We start from the raw sequence: 20,445 nt of genomic DNA, 5'->3' as shown, positions 1-20,445 counted from the left end.
GCAGGGCGCGGGACCCGGATGCGGCGGGAGCCGGCGCGGCCCGCGGTGCGGGAGAGCGGGGCCCGGGCGGCACCTCCCGCAGCGCGGGGAGCGATTCCCCCGCACAAGCGGGTGGGAGGCGGCCGGTCCTCCCTGCCCCGCTGGGAGAGAACTGCCTTGGGTGCTGGAGGCAAACACGGGAGTCGGTCACAGCGTCTTTGCATTTCCACAGGTTAGAGAGGAAAACGGGAAAAAATGATCCAGCAGCACTGCCGTGCACAGCGAGAGCCCCTGTCCTGCTGCAGGCATCACATCATCCAGAGGGGTTTCTTTCAGAGAGGGAAAAGTGTTCACTTTCATCCAGCCACCTTCATGTACAACTGACATGCAGCTGTGTTCAAGATGAAAGTCTGTTTCCCCTTCTTAATACCCTTGGAGGACTGAAATGCTTCATTTTGAAATATAGGGATAAAAATGGAAAAGGCCAAATTCCTTTTTCCCTCATGTACATCTAAAAATATTCCAAAAATAGGAAAAAAACAAAAATAGGCTCCAAGGTACAGCATAGGGATTCACTAAATAGAAGCAATGTTTTCCAACCACCAGCTTTAATATTGTATTTAAAACAAGCATTTAAATTTACCAAGATATCCTCATATTTGCCAAGCAGCTCCTACTAATGTTCAGATAGTAGGGAGTCAATACTAATTAATCTGCCAATAGGAAAACCTAACCAGAAAAGGAGCACACTTCCACAGGAAAAGTGAATGCTGATGCATGTAATAGAGATACATCTCAAAAGAAGAGGCTGAATTCCTGAAGAAAATTCCTTAGAGCAAGGTCTTATTTGGTCTCTGAAGGGAAATGGTGGTAACTTTAGTGCATGCTACACTTAAAATTAGCATCAGTAAAAGAACTAAGAAAAACTCTTGCAGAGGTGAGCCAGGCATCCAGACAGCCTGGGTGGGATAACCCTAGAAAGAAGCTCCAACTCCAGCTTCTATGACCCACAAACTGCTGAGGGGTTCACCATTATTCCAATCTATATGGATGGTGTGGCAGATACGAGAGACAGTAACAGAGCAATTCTTTCAGGATGGAGACATTCCTAAGATTCCACCAAGCAGTAAGCCATCAAGTACAAATTCTGCTGTTCCTGCTACTGCAAGAATGTCAACACAGCACTATCCTCAAATCTACATTAAAGGTAAGCAAAGCAGTAGGAAATGCTCATCTAACCTGCCATCCTTCCCTCACCATGTTTTAATGGAGAAGTTCTGCACCTGCAAACAGCTCTAGAGGTCATTCCCACCAGGTGAAGAGCCACGGAGCCTCAGGAGCTGCTCTAGCAATGCTGTTTGGCTCAAGTCATGCAGTTCCCCATTGCACTTTGTAAGGAATCAAAAGGCTCAACACAGGCTAAGAATCCAGCAACCACAGAGAGGCCAGAGCCTGCAGATGAGTGCACCAGCTCCCTCTGCAGCAGCACGCGGAGGGCACTGCAGGGCTGGGCAGAAGCACAGACACGACTTCAGGCAACTCTCGCTCCTGTAACACCCGAGTAGGCAGCAGCCACTATTACAGTTACATAGGCTTGGTTGGGGCTTCTACTGCCCAAGAGCACAGATGGTACCAATTCTGTAACACTCCATGCAGAGATTTTTACAAAGCACAGCATGAAGGCTTGATTTGGCTACTGGGAAGTATTTAGACTGAATTGTAACAAGCTAGACATCTGAAACTTGTTTTGTTGGGTTCTTTCCTGGACATAATCCGCTTCAATGAATTCTAGCTCAAGTTACACAAGACACTTGACATCCAAGTTTAACCTCTTGTCCAATGCATATTAAAATGCATTTTTTACATAATGTGGATAGAAAATACGTAGCCAGTTACTTCAGTTAAGACACCATAGACAGAACTCATTAGAAATAACTCTTGACAATGCAGGTTACATTGTGCTACAAGAAGTTAATTTTTTTTTCCAAAAAAATTTCATGTCACTGCTGCTTTCATTTAAATATGAAGAGTATATAGAGATGCATTAAATTGACAAAAGTATGTTTCAGTTTAGAGTTTAAGAAAGATGAATAATGCCCCAATTAGGTTGGAAGTGTTTTATTACTTCTTTGAATTCATTAGCCATGATAAAATGTCAAAAGCACCAGTCAAGACAGAAATAAATAACACCATCTCATGTTAGAGAAAGTTGCAAATACAGTATATTAAATTATAGCAATATGCTGCTTCACACCAACTGATGTAGACAGCACACTAGGGAGACAGTAGTTTTACTCACAGTCATTGAGAAAATCTATTACAAGAAGAGGGGAGCTGCACACTCAATTACAAGCATCATTCTTTTTTACTTAATTTAATCAGGGATTTGAACTGGCAGTTTAGGAAGTTCAAGATCCCCTTGGTTTAGAGGTAAGAGTGGTACAAAGCTTCTCACACCAAGCCAACAAAAAGCCAAGGCTTTCATGTCTATGTAGTCTTTGCTTTCAGGTCAGTTCCTGCACCAAGTCAGTTTAAAGCCACGTCTTAAGTCCTCTTTAGTACATAGTAAAGATAAACTCGGGGCAGGTGACATTATTATGAAACTGCACTTCAGGGACTTTGAGCAGAGCAACTCTGCAAGTTTATGGGGAGCACTGTGTCAGTCAGAAAATGAAGGAAATAAGTTACAGTCCCTTGGGAGAAAAAAAATCCCTACAGAAAAGCTATATTAAAAATATTAAGGCAAGACCTCTACAATTGCACACCACTTCAGGCCTGAATTAAATAATGGGTACTCTATTAGACATTGCCCAATTTTCTCTTTTATGACCTACAACAGTTTTCCACTGAGAAAAATAGTGAAAAAAAAACCCAAATTCTCTATAGAAGGCCTAGTAACATGTCACTTGAATGACATCTCTCATGGTCAGTAAGAGACCACAAACACACCCTGTTCCAGGCAGGCATTTGAAAGAAATACTCAAATGGATGTCATGTATGTTGTAGTGAAGTCACTTACACAAAAACATCACAGGTATGGACAGATGCACTGTAAAATAAATAGCTTATACAACAACAACTAAAGTATGAAACAACTGAGACCTGCTATAAAAGGCCACATGAAGTAGACAGCCAAAAGGAGAGGCTCTGTTTTTTAGGTTTAACTTCACCACTGCTTTAATACAATGTCTGTACTTAAAAGAAATTGTACATTAAAATATATCCATGATCATTCTGGTGAGGAAAAACATTCCCATGATTACTCAAGCTCAGAAAATTTTTTAATTAACTAAATGTGTTAAATTATGCCAGTGATTAAATCTTGTTACTTACAAGATCAAGTACTATGCTGATTCTCAGTAATGGTGCAGTATCTAAATTAAGATCACGGGCTGGAATACATTCTGGTTGCTAAAAAGCTTTTTTTTTTTTTGAAACTATTTACCTGGTTCTTTGGAGTTTGAGTCTGGAAGAAATGGGATGAAATCAAACATCTTTGTGCCTCAACATACTTTACATCTAGATCAATTTTGTTATCTAGTCCCACAACTTAATAACAGAGTAAAAATTTGAAGCTTGTAACAATTGTAACATAATACAGAAGGCAACACATTTTTGTTCTCAGTAACACACTAACTACTGTACTCACTGGTAAGCTTCAATCTTGTAATTACTTTTAAGTACTGTCTTTCCAAGTACCTCCACATAGAGCACCAAATTATTTGTGTGGGAGCATAAAATTTCCTGACAGTCTCCATACAACCCTTATCAACACCTCACACATCACCAAACTTGTACTTTGAAGAATTCTACACAAACATTGCACAGACTTTGCACCACAAGGGCTTGTACATTCAAAGGCAGCTTTCTAGAGTGCAGGTCCATCCATTCACATGGGGGGAAAAAAACAGTCCACATAAGCTCCAAAAATAAGAAAATGAAGTGAAACCTAGTGTGACTTCACACCAATAAGAACAACAATAAGGACAATTACTATAACAAACAAAATTAAAATAACAAGCATCTTCCGATTCTTCTTCTGATATTGCTCTGCCTGTAGAAACAGGAAAGAAAGAATACTTAGATTTCTGCAAAGTTAAAGTACAGACTCTTGTTCAGTCTAAGTGAAGCATCTCAGAATTGTTCTTTGGTAATGACATTTCATACAAGGTGTATTGCAAGCAGCTCCCACAAAATAGCTCTGGTCTGCACCACAAACTCCAGCAAAGGAAAGCACACCCTGCAGGCACTTGCATCTGCACTCAAGAGCAGACTCTATAAAGAAAATTGCATCTTCATAATCGTTAAGTAACCTTCCTGTGACTTCTTTCCAGCAGTCTTTAGGCTCTTATGCCTCCATGGGACACAAGAGCTATGCTGAAAAATGATGCTTCATTTGTCAGAACACTTTGCTATAGAGACTATGGAAAACAAGATCAGGCATTTGCATGTGTCAAAGTGATCACTAAAAGCTGGTACAACATTTTAACTCATTTATTTTGCTGAGATAAGATCCCTGTATTATATCTGAAGGACATTAACAATGAAAGTTAATTTTTAATAGGCATTTTTATTGTACCTGATTCAGCTGTGCATTTTCATTTAATTTCAATTAGAACTGAAAGCTCTTTGATTTGGTTCTCTGTTTTCTGCTTCATTCCTTCTTTCTTCTAACCACATTTTCTCATCCCTCTCCCCTTTTTCCCAGGGGAATTAAAAGGAGGCAACGTGGAGAAAACTCTCCAAAAGCCAAATGAAAGTCTGCTAATAGAAGCTAAACAAAACAAAACTTGCATTTAATTGTTTTTAAATTAATAAACCTTCAAAACGTAAAGGGAAATATATATTAATTTTTCTCCTTTATAGTCCCTGGACAGTAATTATTAATGATCAGATCTGTGAAAGAGAAGTTTTTAACCTGAAACTAGGTACATGCAACCACTCTGATTATTTACTTAATTAGGCTTTACGTAACAAAGCCTGACAAAGTATCACAACCAATTCCAATTTTCATGTGAAGCAGGAATTGGTAACTAGTGACTCATATCACCAGACTTCTGCAGTTAATTAATGGAATTTCAGTGAAAGTGCTGTCTCAGGACTTTGTAATAATTATGCCAATTAAAGCAGAAAATTAACATTATAGATATTAAATCAGAACAAAGCTACTGAAGTATTAGACACAGCAGAGCATGTGTTTGGTATTACTACTGAGGCCTTTCTATGTCTTCCATGATAGGTGAAAAAATTCCTATACCACACTGAAAACAAGTTTATACTGCACCAAAAATCCATACTCTAATCAAAACAGGGATTTGCTGACAATTCATTAACTACCAAGAAACTAGAAACAGTGTTGATTGCAGCTGCTTCGTTTATTTCCAGTTCAGTTTGTGCAAATTGCTCACAAATACTTTGAGCCTTGTTCACCAATGGTCAATACCTTATTTTAGTGACCCCAATCTACTTTTAAGCACAGCAAGAATAAACCTACAACCAATTTATTTTACTTTTCCTCAAATGGCACTTTTTTGCTGTCCATATATTAGAAGTCCCCCATAATATGAAGTTAAGTGTGTAGTAATAAAATGTCCACATTTCCAAAATGAAATGTTTCACTTCAGAGGCTTTTGCATCAATCTCTCATTCTACTTCATTTCCAGCAATGGAAGGACTGAACTGAGCTGACAAGTCAGAACATAGCTTAAAATTAAAACAAAAAAGCCAACAAAACAACCACAAAACCGTTCTGCTGCCAATTCAGCCTTTTCAGATGTTCACAGTGGAAACTTCACATTAAATGCATAAGCTTGGACCTAACTTCTAAGTAGTGTTAGATGGTAAGAGAAAACATATAAAATTATTCTTGCTGCTCACACAATTGAGATAATACTTTCAAACTTGGATATATCAATGGAGTGAAATCTATAGGGAGGCACCAAATCACCAGTCCTATTTTTCACAACTGCTGGGCTCTCACAACAAAGGAGGAAATGCAGATAGGTCCAACCAGGTCAGCAATATAAAGATCAAAGCACATTACTGGGATGTCCAGAAAGTTATTAAATAAATTAATGCTAGGCATCAAGCATGATGTTAACACAAGTTGTATGGAAAGTTCCTACTACCCTGCAGTTGGACATTTTATACTGTACAGTCATCATTTCTAAAAGGAACAATATGTAATTGAAAAATGACTGAATAACTTAACGACTATTAAATCACAAAATATTAGATATGTAAAGCAGCTTAAGTATTCCATCAGCTTACCTTATGTAGTTGTTTTAGACCCTCTTCAGTTTTCATACATGACTGTTCAACATTGTAGTCAATTCTATCTAGAACTGTTCCCTAAAGAAAACAGAGAGAATGAGCCCCTAAATGAACCTAAATGAACTTCATTAAGCAATTACTATTATGAGCAGCAGAATAAATAACACTCACAGAAACCAGCCAATGAGCTATGTGAACTATGAACTTTTAGAGAAGAACTAATTGGGACTTCATTAAAGGACCCTTTTAGCCCAGTGCCTAACTAGCAGCTCTGTCACCTTCTCACATCACATCCCTTCAATATCACCTTACTTGTCAGTTCTGATGTTTCTGACTGACACAATCTAAACTGAATCTCCAGGAGAAGTAACCAACAGAATTCCAAGGTTTTATGTCTGTTGCTTTTTTTCAGTCTAATGCCTATAACCAGTTTAATTTTTTACATTTTCTTCTTTCACTAATCAGTCTTCTGGCAGACTTCGAGCAGATGAAAGCCTCAGTCTGAAAAAGTACATTCAGAAAAAAGCAAGAAGCACATGAATACAGGATGGTGCAACAGGAAGAGTCTAGAAGCTTTAACACTGCATGGAAACTCCTGTGTCATACACTGTGATGTTGATGTACCTGTTCTACTATCATTGCTCCCAGATCCCTAAATATTTCATTGAGATCAGAGATTGACTGCACAATCTGGCGGATTTCCCGTTCCCGCTCTTCCACCATTAACGTGTTTTGCTCCACCAGTGCTAGCTGGTCATCTGTAAAGCCCTGTTGAAATACAAGAGTGAGATTTTGAGCTAACAGTGTGAAAACACAAGAAATAATAATAATATTTGGTAACAGTCCTTTTTTTTTGTATTTTAAACACAGTTTTAGGGCTACTAAAATTACTGTTATTTATAGTCTTAACAGAGAAAATGTACACCTTTCATCCTGCCTGAACAAAAACACTTTGAAAAATAAGATCTGTCCTAAGGAATGTTTTTATGCTTATGGCATACCAACTTGATTTTTCATACTAAAATTAAAGGCACATGAACATTTTTGTTCATATTGAATTGATGCAATAGTATCCTAACATACCCTGTCATAAAGTGTATCATCCTCCCCATCATCCATGAGTGGCACTGAGGTGTCAAAGAAGTGTTTGGATCTTTCTTCTCTATTCTTCATGCCTGCAAAAGGCAAACTAGGTTTGAACATATTTACACACACTAAAATCAGAGTAAGAACAACGGCTGAAGCACCAGATAGAAAAGAAAGAAAATCTGGCTAATAATTACATCAATAGCAGTACCTAAAATGTAACTGTCACACAGGCTTACTATTTAGCAAGGTGTAACAAATACAACCAGACTTGCAAGACTCCAGTTAAATCAGTGATTTTAAGTCAATGAGTTCCATCAAATTAAAAAAGTTGGGCAAGTTAAGAGCCTTAAAATGTAATCACTGTCGGCAAAAAACATCCCTCTCTTAGGAACATCCCTTGTCTGAACTGTGATCCTAAGTCCCACCTGTGTCTTTCATACCACAGGAGGAAGAAATACTACATCAGTATTAAAACTGAAGATCAAATTTGTGTGGGTTTCTTCCAAAATTATTTTAATCTTACTTAGCTGAAAATAGAATTGCACAAAATTTTGGAGTTTTAATCAGGATATTGCACTTCTGATCTGTTATGAACACAGAACTTTGATTTCTCACAGATTAGCTGTTGAAGTTTTATCACAGACTAGCAATCAACAAGCAGGTATCATGTCTGAAGACCAACAGCTGCTTCACCAGTGTAACAGAAATAGCTTTGCAGACCAGTTTGAGAAGCAACGATGCATTAAAAATATAGATGGGTGAAATAACACTGGTTTCATTGATATATTTAACCATGAAACTTCTCCTTTAGCAATAAGAAGCAGAGACAGCAAACCAGTTTGAAGATGGGCTGGGGAGCAGAAGCTCCCAAAGTTTATTCTTCACTCTAATATACTCCTGGTGTTCTTGTGTGCACCAGTTAATCTTTCTGTACTTCAGTTTTCCCAAGCAAAAAATTAGCACACCTTAATCAGTGGTTTCCACAGGTGCCCATTAGGACTGTATCTTATGCTTACGTTTGAGATAGTCAGACTGTGCATGCCTGAAGTTGGTGGATAGGTCCTGAAGGGACTGTGCTAGGGAAGACACTACATTCCTGAGAACACGTGCTTCTTGTTCTGTACAATTACGTGACCTGCTCTGCAAGACCTGGACTGCTCTCTGGCATCTGTGAAATAACTGAGAAAACAATTCCATCAGTAAAACACACACAGCAACACATGCTTAAAATACCACATTGCAAAAGTTCCAAATGGAAGACTGGTCTTTTGATTTTTAAAATTATTCTTTTTATTGATCAGTGCAACATTTAAAAAGGTATGGAAACATATGAACAAACAACTTAAAGCTAAGAGGGCAGTAGAATAACACAACTACTTCTGACCAAACACATTTTCTTAATTTATAACTGCTTGTACCAGAAACCTTAAGAATATGTGTTTGTATTTCTGAGATGTCTGTAAACGTGGTTTGATTAAAACTCCCAATCCTATTCCTAGTAGAAAAACAAACAGGTAAGTAAAAGAACAGAGAGGTTAAGTGATTTTTTCAGCATTTCACTGAGACAGCGAGTGAGCTTGTGGCTCACTCTAATACCAATTACAAAAGAAATGCTTCACTCAGAGGAAACCACTGCCTCATCCTGACACATCACAGGTATGTCAGACTCTTAGGTTTAGAATTGAAAGCAGTCTGGTACCTGTGTGATCTCTTGCGTTGTTATTTCTATTGCCCTTTCTTCTTCACTGCTGTCATCCAGCGTTGGTCTGTTCAGATGTTTATCATGAAGACTGGCTAATTCTTTCATCTTCTGTTTAACCCTGACAATATCATACTGAATCTAAAACAGAAAGCCCCGTTAAAAAAAGGAAGTGACTAATGTTTCAGACAAAAAGATTCTGAAAAATGCTAGACAAAAATAATGGAAAGAAATCCGTATAACAAAAAGCAGATAAAAGATCCCACAAAAAGCAAAGAAGTAACTGAATACACTCATATACCTGGAGTTTGCTGCTTTTCAAACCTACTCTTGTCAATCTTAGGCAAGGCTGCTGTTTTCAAATATGCTTCATTAAGTTGGAATAATGTTTTAATCATTACATAATATCATAGTAAGAAGGCTGAGCCAACTTCCAAAAATATGAATGAAAATTCAGGTAACACCTTCAACTCTGTCAAACACTGGATAGCCTGAACTCAGCAGCAGGAGTTCAAAGGACATGCTTTCAAACAAGTAATTACAAATAAGTCTCTAAGGATGATTATCACTGTAGTAAAAAAGAGACTGCTCACCTCTCTGCAGAGGGTTCTATACACACAAACTCATGAACCAACATGTGTTCTGAGAGTATGTTTTAAAGGGATTTTCTGGAGTCACAGACAGCTTCACACTCAATACTGGAAAACTTTTAACTGGATGCTCCAGAAAATTGCCTTGCATTTGTCCATACACTTCTATAACTTGTAAGGCATCAGTACTGCATAGGAGGAAAAATTCTCCTAACACAGGAGACTAACACTTTAGCTCTCAAATAGTAATCTGCTAATTTCCATTATTTTAGGGTTCCCACTGGTGATGCAAACCCAGTCTTACAGACCTGAGCATGTAACTGACAAACTCAAATAAATCCCTACAAGAAAAATCAAAGCTTGTGTTGGATTTGCCACACAACTTACTTCATCTGCTCCATCAACCCATTTAGGAGGTAAGCGTTTTGTTACTCCAATGGCTGCTTCAGGGTCTAAACTTATCCCTGACACCAGTGCCATCCGATCATCTGCAAGCTACAAAAGATAAGAAAAGACAGCAAATTAATTTCACTCATGTTAGCTACAAATCCTTGTGCATTAGGACAAAAGCATGTGTCTGTCTCCTCATAAAAATTGATCTTAACGTGTTTGCTCATGATGCAGGTATGATCAAGCTCCATATCACCTGGTTTGTCCGTAGATGCTAATGACCTACATCCTGCCACTTCCTACAGGGTCTGAAAGACTAAAGTTTAAGAGTAAATTCTTTGCAGATTTTCAAAGAGAAAATAAAGAATCACAGTGAGAATTCAAGTGATTCTCATGTTGGTAAATTCTGTATTAGACAATGATCCAAAGCCAAGGGATCCCTAATCAACACTGTAGCAGGGTTTATATTGGGCCAGGCAAGTCTGAAAATCCAGCTCAGGAAATCTCCAAATAAAAACGTGTATTGTGTCTCCAAGTAATAAAAATAGTGTCCCATGACTGTTTTCAAACAATGTGGTATTTAGCCAGATGCTTACCTACTACTTCACCTACTCAGGCAGCTGAAGAACAGCTCCGTGCTATAGTGCAGGTACAAAAAGACCTGTTTCTGCAGTGGTGCATTGCTGGATGAGCTTGTCCAGAGAAACTATGGTAGCTTTGCTCTTGGAGGTTTTCAAGGCTTGGTTAAACAAAGGCATGGATCATTTTAAGTGGACAACCAACAGTCCTGTTTTGAGCAGAAGCTTGAACTAGATCATCTCTAGAGGTTCCTTTCCACAAGCATGCCTACAATCCTCCAATTTAAGGCCCAGCGTGATACACATCTAACCATGGGGAGGTCCACAGAGCAACCTTTAGCACTGGGGCCACAGATGCTTCCAGTCATCTTCCTCCTCCAAGAGGAAGGCAAGGGAATGGTTGGAACTGGAAGACAAATATAGATCTAGTTGCCAGTTGATCCAGGCTTTGTAATTTCAGAGACAGAATAAGCTTCCTCTACTGCAAATAGAAAGAGGTGGTATCATCAGGGATACCACTTGAAACATACCTAATTACTTCACTATTTGCTCTCAGGGAAAGATTTTATACAAAATAACTTCACTTCCTAGTTTCTCCCAGATTTCTGATTTTCCTTTATTAGGTCTGGAAAGCTTTGTTGTTCCCCACCCTTTAAAAAAACAGTCCCTCTTCCTTCCTGGGCAATTCTTTCCTGAAAGCCTGTTTTTTATCCCTGAGCTTATTTCCTGGCCAATAAAGTTTGTACAATTTACACACAGCACAAAAAATAGTTAAGAGCTTCATTGTACAAAGTCACACTATCCCATATGTGTACATGGGATAGCTTATACATGTACCTACTAAAAATGTAACATTATATCACAAAATGCTTGTCTATGAGGCCTTGTTCTCCTACTGTGCATGGAGACACCTCATCCTATCTGGTGACATTTAATAAACCAGAGAATAAAGGAATATTTTAGATGGACGACGTACACCTGATATACCATGGCAGAATAAAATGTGAAAAGCAATACCTCATCCAGCTCCTGAAGTGATTTGTGGGTCCCATCAGCCCCATCCAGTTAGAGACAGCAAAAGATCAAAGGGGAAAAAAAAGACATAGGACAGATACAGGGTATGGTCAGTTGAGAAAATACTGATTCATCCTTTAAGCATGATGGTTTACCAAGAACAAAAACTGGCTTTTAAAACACGGCTACTCAATAAATACATTCTGACATTGTACTTTTCAAATCAGCATTTTGGTTGATGTACAAACTTAAAAAAATATATACTTCAGTTTCTTGGTAAACAAAGAACATAAGAGATGAAGTCAAGAGCTTGGCTTGTTTTCCAAAGTAACTGCAGAGTGAAGTTTCTGGTTACTAAAATTTCAGGTAGGAAAACTGCAGTAGAACACAGTGAAGTGTGACAGCAAGGGTAATGTGACTGCAGTGCTCAGTATCCACTGGTGAGCTGGAAGATTTGAGTATGATTGGAGGATCCACATACAAGACATTTACTGACAAGCAGCCCAGTGATCACAGATTAAACAGACAGCAAAAGACAAAACGCACAAGCCATGTAGTTCACGCTCACTTATGCTCTAGTTTCAAGTAACATTGATCCTACACACATCTGGAAAATCCAAAAGGCTAGTATCTGGAACCTGTCTGCACCTACTCTGGTGACCAGGTTTTGTACTGCAGAGGGTATGTGAGCAACAGGGTATTGCACTGAAAGACTACTAAACATGTCAGATCTAAACCAAGGACAAAATACCTGAGGTTTAACAAAGCAGCAGGCTGCAACTAATGGTCTCTTCTCCTACACCAAGCTCTCAAAATAGAACCAAACTGTTCAGAATGCTACTTTGATTATCTGAGTTTAGGGAGTGGTTGAGATGACAAGAAAGCATCTTTCAGAGCAGAATGCAATTTTGGACAGAGAGCTCTCACAGAAAAGGGTTTCCGGGAGAGTGAACCAAGGTAAGGCAAAGTACTGGGAGCCCTGCTGCATGCAGCAGCTCTGCTCTGGGGATACCCCCGAAAGAAAAGGGAATGACAGAATCAGCACCTTAGAAACATGACAGATGAGCAGCTCACACTAACAGCTTTACATTTCTTGCTAAAATAGTGCACTTGTGGTAAGTCACCACAGAACTCTCTGCTGTCCCCCAGGATCCAAACAAGCCATTGACTACTTAATCCACTGCAACAGTGACAACTTCCCATCACTGTCAGCTTTGGTTGTATTTGAACTGATTACATCTGAGAAAATGGCTTCAATTATTGTTAACAAAGACTGTAAATAACCTCTATGGAAGTGCTAAGTGTTATTTATTGTACTCACTGTTGAGTAAAAGTGTAGTTGCACTGCTCAGTAGTCTGAATGCAAGTTTAAACTATCACTAACTTTTCTAGGTCACACTTCAAAAAAACCCAACAACAAGGATCTAAAAAAGTGATGTTGATGTTGGCAAAACCCCACAATAACAAGAAATAAATGCCAAATCAAACATGTACACAACACATCACTATTGACACTTCCTGTTCTGTAGCTTGTTAGACACAGGTGTAATAAAGTTAACAATGAACAAAGACCATTCAACAGCAACTCATCAGCTGAAATGAAATTTTGCAGCACAAATTGCTTTTCCCAACAAAAATACATTAATGCTAAGCAATTTAGAATTATGAGACTGCCAGCAGGTATTTACTGGTGCCCATTACAAAGGAATGGTAAGTTCTACCAAAAGGTGTAAAAACCTCAGCATAGTTGAGCTGCTGAACAGTCCATCACAGCCTAACTAGCTAAAAAATTTAGAAAAAGCCACCTAAAATACCACTGAACAAATGGCTTTTTTGCAGTTTCTCTAATGAGGACTCATGCTAGAATTTGCTGGCTCCCCACTCTCACAGGTAACTTTCAGCATTGTTTGTGTTTGGGGAAAACAACAACAACAACAAAAAACAAACAACAGAAAGGGCAATGGACATCAGAGCAAATTATGGAAAATTCAAGCAAGGGGAACCATCTACACTAGTGCATTTAATAGTGCTCACACTGAAGTGAATAGAAGAGTTCTGCTCGATGGAATAACTTAGATATTGCTCTTTGGGGAAATAAAACATCAACAAGTGCAGTGGACAATAAACCTCATGTCAGCGTGAACATGAAGTTATTAGAACTGTATTGTTTATTCGTGAAGAGAATAGAGACACGATCAGCACAAGGACAGACCCCTTCTATTCATTTTCTGTGCAACAGCGGGAAAAAGGTAACAACAAGGTGGGGAGGGAGAGGCAGAGGTGAAAGTACAGAGGACGGTGGGGTTTTGAGGAGGGGGCTCTGAGAAAGGGAGCGAGGGAGAGCCGGGAGGGTGAGGGGGGCTTCGGGGAAGGCTGAGGGGCAGACGGGGGGCGGGCACACAGCAGGGCTGCCTGGCAGCCCGGGGGCAGCGCTACAGAAGGATGAAGGGAGGAGACTCACCGCAGCAGCCATGCTACGTGAACTCAGAAGGCTGGAGGAGCCGTAACTACTCACTTGCTCGGCCAGCAGCTGCCGGCTCTGCACCGCGTTGTTCCGCAACAACAAGAACGCGTCCGTAAGACGCCGGGTGGCCATGGCCTACCGCCCGGGGGGCCCTCGCCCCGGGGCCGCTCGGCACCTCGCTGCCGGGCCCTCGGCCCTAGCTCAGCCCGGGGCCCGCGGGCAGAGGCCCGTGTCCGCTCACAGGGCCCGCAGCGCCGGGCCCCCCCGGCCGCCGGGCCCCGCCATCCCCCCCGGATCCGCCCGCAGCCCCAGCAACGGCCCCGCTCACTTCCGCGTTGTGCATCGCTCGGCGCCTTCCGCCCCGCCTGCCCCCCGCTCCGCCCGGGCCCGCCGGCCGCCGCACCAGCGTTCCGGCGCTGCAGGGAAAGCTGCTCGTCCCGCACAGCCAGCTCTGAAACCGCTTGGGGCTGAACAGCCGGCATCCCAGCCCTCTGCCGCCTCAGCTGGAAGGGGGCAGGAGGGCGCTAGCGCCTCATGTTTGTTTCCGTAAGGACAGCCAGGTGCAGCCTCCCTGGCTCCGCGCCTGCCGCTGGGCTCCCTCCCTGGCAGCTGGGCCGCAGCTTTGCCTTTCCCTGCTGGGGAGCCTTGGCAAAATGGCTTCGAACAAAGAAGTCATAATATTTTCAGAGCTTTTTCAGTTAACTTGTTCCATCTCCCTGCTGTCAGGCCTCCTCAAAAAGGCACAACTTCGGTCCAGAGCAAAATACTGCAGTTGGACCATTTTGGGTCTTATGGTTTCTCTTTTCCAATTCTATTTGTTTTGTTCTGACAACCCCTAGACACTCCAGCCCCCTTGCCCTACCACCTCCCCTCAATTTCCTTTACTTCTAGCGAATTTTCTGTTTCCAGAAAACCTCCCACAACCCGTTTTCCTGATTCTGACCACTCAAAAATCACAATGTTCCTGGAGAATGAACAAGCTGTTTAAAATGACAGTGTTGTGTCTGCCTTTCTGAAAGAGGCTTTTTAATAAGCTGAACTGAAAGGATTTTCCCCCTGCTGCTCTGTCAGGCTGGCCTGGATCCTCCCTGCATAGGGATGACGTGACATGAGGTGTCCTGTGCACCCCAAGCCAGGTCTGCACCTCACACCTGCACCCTGAGGGACATTTGACATGTCCCCTGTGAAAACAGCAGTGCCCACAGCCTGGGCAGCTGCTCACGCTGGTTGTCAGGAGACTCCTGAGCTTAAATCCTCAAAAAAACCCCGCCCCAACACAACCAGTATTTACACATGGTAGGAACAGTGACTATAATCGCAACCACGTTTTGTGGAAATGTTACCCCGTTTTATCTAACCGCCTGGGCAAACGTTACAGCGAGAAATAGGGAGAAAAAAAAAAAAAGAAAATAAAAGAGAAAAAAAAAAAAGTGTTTCTTTGCTATTATAAGACATTTGTTGAGTTTCTTGAGCAGCCCTTCTGCCCCAGCGTGAGAGACCCAAACCTTGGAATTTAGCAAGGAAATAAGCTCCAGTCACACAAGGACTAATGCACGCGTTTCATTTTTCATGGTCTGGAGAAATCTGTTTTCATTTTGGCTGCCTGACAGAGGCTTTAAAATATATATGTATGTACTTCATTTCTTCATGCTAATTTTTAATCTACTGTAACAATTTTTTATTCTGTGAGAACAGTTTCAGCTAATGACCTTCCAGCCCTCTCTTGGCACTGCTGCTGTGGCTGTAGGTTGAGAGGAATTTCTCCCCCCATCAGCTGCCTCTCCATGATCTTTGAGCTCTGGGTGTGTGTGTGGAGAGAACCAGCTGGAATATCTCACACGGTGGGATGGCAAACAGGAACCCAACGGGAAGCCTAATGTGCAGGAAGTTGGTATATGCCAGCAATTAATGTCTTTTACTTCCTCGTTTTTGACAGCTCAAAGAGGTTTGAATGTTGGGCAGGGCTGGAATTTAAGCAGAGAGTATAAAAGTGTTTGGGACTTGTACATAGAGGGATAAAACTGTAAGGAAGGTTTCCAGACCCACCTTGGTGAATAACCACATCAAAGTGGGTATTAGGAATAAGCAAAGGGAGTAGAAGGAATGGAAAAAGGATTAATCAAATAAAACTCTATCTTGGAAGTTAGGAAGTATAGGCGTAAAGGGAAACGTGCCAGAAGCAAAGGCAAGTTAGACCTTGCAAAGGAAATTAAAATAAATAGCAAAATAAATAGTAAAATGTTCTTCAGGTGTACATACGAGAAGACCAAGGAGAGAAAAGGCAGGAGTGATGAAAGGGGGAGAGGCAGGACACAAATGAATATGTAATATACAGTGGAAATGTACATGGAAGAAATCAATGCATGGAGATAGAGATTATCTCATCCAAGTGGAACAAAACATGAAGATCATTATGTGATGAAGATTTGGATGAGATAATGGTGGTGGGTCCCTTTCAACTGAAGTATTCTAATTTCTGACCCAGACATCTAACAGCACTGGCCTATCAAGATTATATCTGGCTTTGTAACAGCATCACCACAGCAGCAGCACAACACAATCTGAGAGCAGGAAAAAATGTTCCAGCATTAAAAAAAAGGAAAAATTATTGAAGTCTAATCCAAATAAAATACAAGGCTGTTTGGAAAAATGTATCAAGAAAGAATAATACCAGACATGAAGGCAGATAGAAATGGGCTAAAATACAACATGAATTTACTGAAGCTGGATAGTGCTAGATTGTCCTGGTGACTTTATAAGGTAAATAGTTTTCTAAACACAGAAAAGGTAGTAGGTCTTTTCTGTCTGGTCATGAATAAATGTAGGCTGGAAATCAGAAGAAAATGTTTAACAGAGGAAGTGGGTCCTGGTGAAACTTTCCTACAGGCCTGGCAAGGGCAAATAAATGCATGATAAGGTAGCGCTCAATCCGTTCATAAAAAAGGACCATATTTTCCCCTCCTAAGACAGCACATACCCCTAAATATATATTTCTGAGCATATCCTGCTAATATTTTGGGTGGTTGCTCCTTGGTGCTAAAGCTCACTGCCATAGGTTTGGAGCCTGTGCCTTGCTTTGCCCTCGTATCTGCTGTTTTAGTGCCAGCTCTTCCCCACAGCTCTGGCTGGGCAGTGAGAGCAGAGCTGCCTGCACCCCCACATTCCTGCACCCACCGCCTCCCACAGCCACGGCCTGGTCCCAGATGATGGGAACTTTCCAGTTACTACTGTGGCATTTGGATCAGGCTTCTGGAGGAAGACAAAAATACTCCATATTTCAGAAGAACATTCTATTTTGAGGGGAATAGCTAAGCTTTTTTTTCTTTTTTCTTTCTTTTCTTTTTTTTTTCTTTTTCTGTTTTTGTTTTATGGGAAGATAACCAGAGCCATATTTCAGAATCTGTGCTTGCAAACTGCTTTCTCACAGTCAGTCCCTGCATCACCACTGTTCAGCTACCCAGACTAAGTCAAGGGCAATCAGACCTTATGCTTCAGTGATCAGATGAAGGTCAATCCCCGCAACATTTTATCCTGTGTAATTGAGTAGATACACGGAGGAGATGAAATCTTGCAGTCCTTTGAAGCCAGAGCCATCAGCTTGTGCCAAAGGTAGGATTAATGGACCATTAGTGCATTTTGCCCTGGAAAATCCCACCATCTTTTTGCAGCTGAGGACACTTGGCTGCCAGAAAAGTTCTTCTGCAGGAAAGTTACTACAGAAGAAATCAGCAAAGTGTTTGGGTGAACTCTGGCACAGCTAGAGGTGCCTTTTCTGCGCGGGCATTGAGCGGGTCCTGGAAAAACAGAGCAGATTCCTGCCTTTATCCTGTAGCAGAAGATTTTCAGGCTTCAGGATAGTCAAGCTCTCAGTTTCCAGAGTTTCCAGAGTCTGTTAGTCGCTGAACCAGAGTTAGTTGGGCGAGTGATCTGGGAGTCCTGGCCACAGGTGTAATTCTGACAGCCTCTCTGCAGGTGGTGCTGCAAGGCAGCGAGATGCGAGCAAGAACCGCCTAAGATGTTCTTAAAAGTCAATCCTTTGATTTCTTAACCAGCTCTTGCTATTCCAACATCCTTAAAAGAAAATTAGACACAGTTGCCCATAACGTCTTTATTTTGATGAGCTATAATCTGAATGCACCCACTGGAAGTATAAACAGAGGAGAACTGTTATCTTCCCTGGGTTCAAACAGTTGGCATTAGGTACACCTTCTGGAAAAGTGCAGTTGAACAAACTGGCTTTTCATATTGATCTACATTTACCAGAATTTTAACAGCAGACTGTGGAATCTAATGAATTTGAGGACATCTGAAAAATAATAAGTTGGTCACGTAGAGACCCTAAGTACTGGGTGTTTAAATTAAAGAGAAAGAAATGAACATCTTTAAGAGGGCTCTGTCCTCCTTTGCCCTACACTTAAACGATGCCTTGAGTTCAGCTGCTCTTCTGCACACTAAAAAATGGTAGAGTGGGCCCTTCAAATGTGTTTGTATTCCTCCCCTGCTACTGAAATGCAATCAATCCCAGTGGAACAAAGTCTTATTTCAAGCTGGGTAGGCAGTGAAGACTGCTGTGTCTGCTGGGAGGAATTTTTTTAATCAAAATTCAGCTGCAAAAACTGGCTGTTTGCAGGCAGACATCCCTCACATACATAATTAGAGAGGCAACCTTGTTCAAAGGCAGGTGTGAGAGCTACAGTCTATAAGCTTGTACCCCAGTGTCGTGACAGGCTAAGAATGCCTGTGGTTCTTAAACAATGGAACAACTTTGTCATTTAATATTGTGCAAAATTCCTTTCCTCAGCTGGGGACTATATTAAATCTTCTGTGTTAGGTCATGGTGTTAGGTCACCTCTCCAGCAAAGATAAAAGATTGCTCATTGTAGGCGTTTATATCTCTGCTTATCCTAATTACCTCTCTAGTAGTCATGTGAAGATACTCTGTATTTAAATTGATTTATAAAATGTAAAATTGTGTTACTGGTCTCTCTCTTGCAAAATATATATCCAAGAATTTTAGATCAAGATGGGATTCCTAGCTATCATGGATGTATGTTTTAGCTGAGCAAAAGTTGTGGGGCTGGATGTACAGCAGCAGTTTGATGTTCATCCACAGAAATAGCAGTGTAAATTCAAGATATTTCTGTCTCCTAGCTGTTTGCTACTGACCATAGCAATGATGTTACCCTGCAATTTAGCTAGCACAGCATGCACTGTGAGTGCTTCTCATGTGCTTTAGTGCAAGCTGATCTGTTTAGTTACTAATATAGCAGCTTTTTTGAGAGGTCAAGGCACCACAGCTGACACTCTGGAGAGCTGATGGCAGCTAGCTTGAAGCAGACATCAAGAGTCCCACAAGTACATGCATACACGAGGAGATTGTAATCAAAATAAGTAGACAAAGGAAGTATTGTTATTGCCCTTTTAGAGATGAGGAGCCAAGCCATGAAGAGATTCAGTGAGCAGTTCCTCTGCAGATATGCATAATGTAAGAGCTGGCGATAAAACACAGGGTTCATCGTGCTGCCATTTTACAGATGGAAAGACCAAGTCACACAATTGTGGCTTGCTCAAGGTCATACAGGGTATTACAGAAAACCCAGGACCTAAATCTGGAGCTGATGAGTCCTGGTTAGCATTTTTCCCAGGGGAATAATAGATAAGGAGGTTAATGTCAGTAATTTCCCCCAAAAAAAGCAGAATTTCAGAAAGGGAAGGAAGACTTTTCTAGAAAAAGATGCTTGTACTTGTGTTAGAAAAAGAAGCTTACACTCCAGTATCCCCAGCAACTCATACCCATGCTCTTGTTATCCCAATTAGTGGCAATGTTCCACTTCCAGAAGATTTTCTCTCTTTAAATTAGGTAGTGTTTTTTTCAAGTAATAAAAGTAGAGGAGGCAATTCAGAAAGATGTATTACAGCAGATTGTAGTCTGACATTCATTCCAGCAATAACAACTGTTATCAGAGAAAGATCTGTCTCATAAACCTAGGAAACAAGTCAGGCTAATAAAGACATGAATAGGGTTTTGCACGTTGCAGTGTAAAAATAATCAATGAAATAGTGAAAAAAATGCTAGTCAGAAAGTCTGCGTAATGAGTATTATCTTGCACAGAAGTAGTCTGACTCTGCTTTGTAATGAAAAACGTTCAGCCATAAATCACTCTGAAACAAGAGGGAAAGAAAGCATGACCCTGCTCATTTCAGTGCTCTTCAGGAGCAGCAGAGGGCATGTAAGAGCAGGATCCTACTTAACAAATCTTCACTTTTTTGGCCTAGATCTTCCTGCAGACTCAGGAACTGTAAATACTTATTTTCTTCATGAAACAGTGCCAAGTGGCTAGCAAGTGGGTGTCCTCTGAAGCAGGAATC

General features: G+C 40.9%; 1 protein-coding gene across 3 annotated transcripts; it reads right to left on the bottom strand.

Moving 5' to 3' along the window:
* Nucleotides 1–2,081: 2,081 nt before the first annotated feature.
* STX16 (syntaxin 16) lies at nucleotides 2,082–14,395 on the bottom strand. 3 transcript variants are annotated; one of them, XM_051633127.1, is made up of 8 exons: nucleotides 14,074–14,395; nucleotides 10,018–10,125; nucleotides 9,041–9,181; nucleotides 8,358–8,520; nucleotides 7,336–7,427; nucleotides 6,877–7,020; nucleotides 6,250–6,330; nucleotides 2,082–4,033 (listed from the first exon to the last, which is right to left on the bottom strand). In XM_051633127.1, exons 1-8 carry the CDS (start codon nucleotides 14,206–14,208, stop codon nucleotides 3,929–3,931), a joined length of 969 nt encoding a protein of 322 aa, XP_051489087.1. In that variant the 5' UTR covers nucleotides 14,209–14,395; the 3' UTR covers nucleotides 2,082–3,928. The 3 variants fall into 3 exon arrangements, with proteins under 3 accessions (XP_051489087.1, XP_051489088.1, XP_051489089.1); XM_051633128.1 differs by having other exon boundaries at nucleotides 14,128–14,395; XM_051633129.1 differs by lacking the exon at nucleotides 14,074–14,395 and adding an exon at nucleotides 11,616–11,711.
* Between the last annotated feature and the right edge of the window lie 6,050 nt (nucleotides 14,396–20,445).

Source organism: Apus apus, chromosome 15, assembly GCF_020740795.1.
Source record: "Apus apus isolate bApuApu2 chromosome 15, bApuApu2.pri.cur, whole genome shotgun sequence".
In the NCBI taxonomy this organism is placed as follows: domain Eukaryota; kingdom Metazoa; phylum Chordata; class Aves; order Apodiformes; family Apodidae; genus Apus; species Apus apus.
This window is presented reverse-complemented; position numbering and strand designations above follow the sequence as displayed.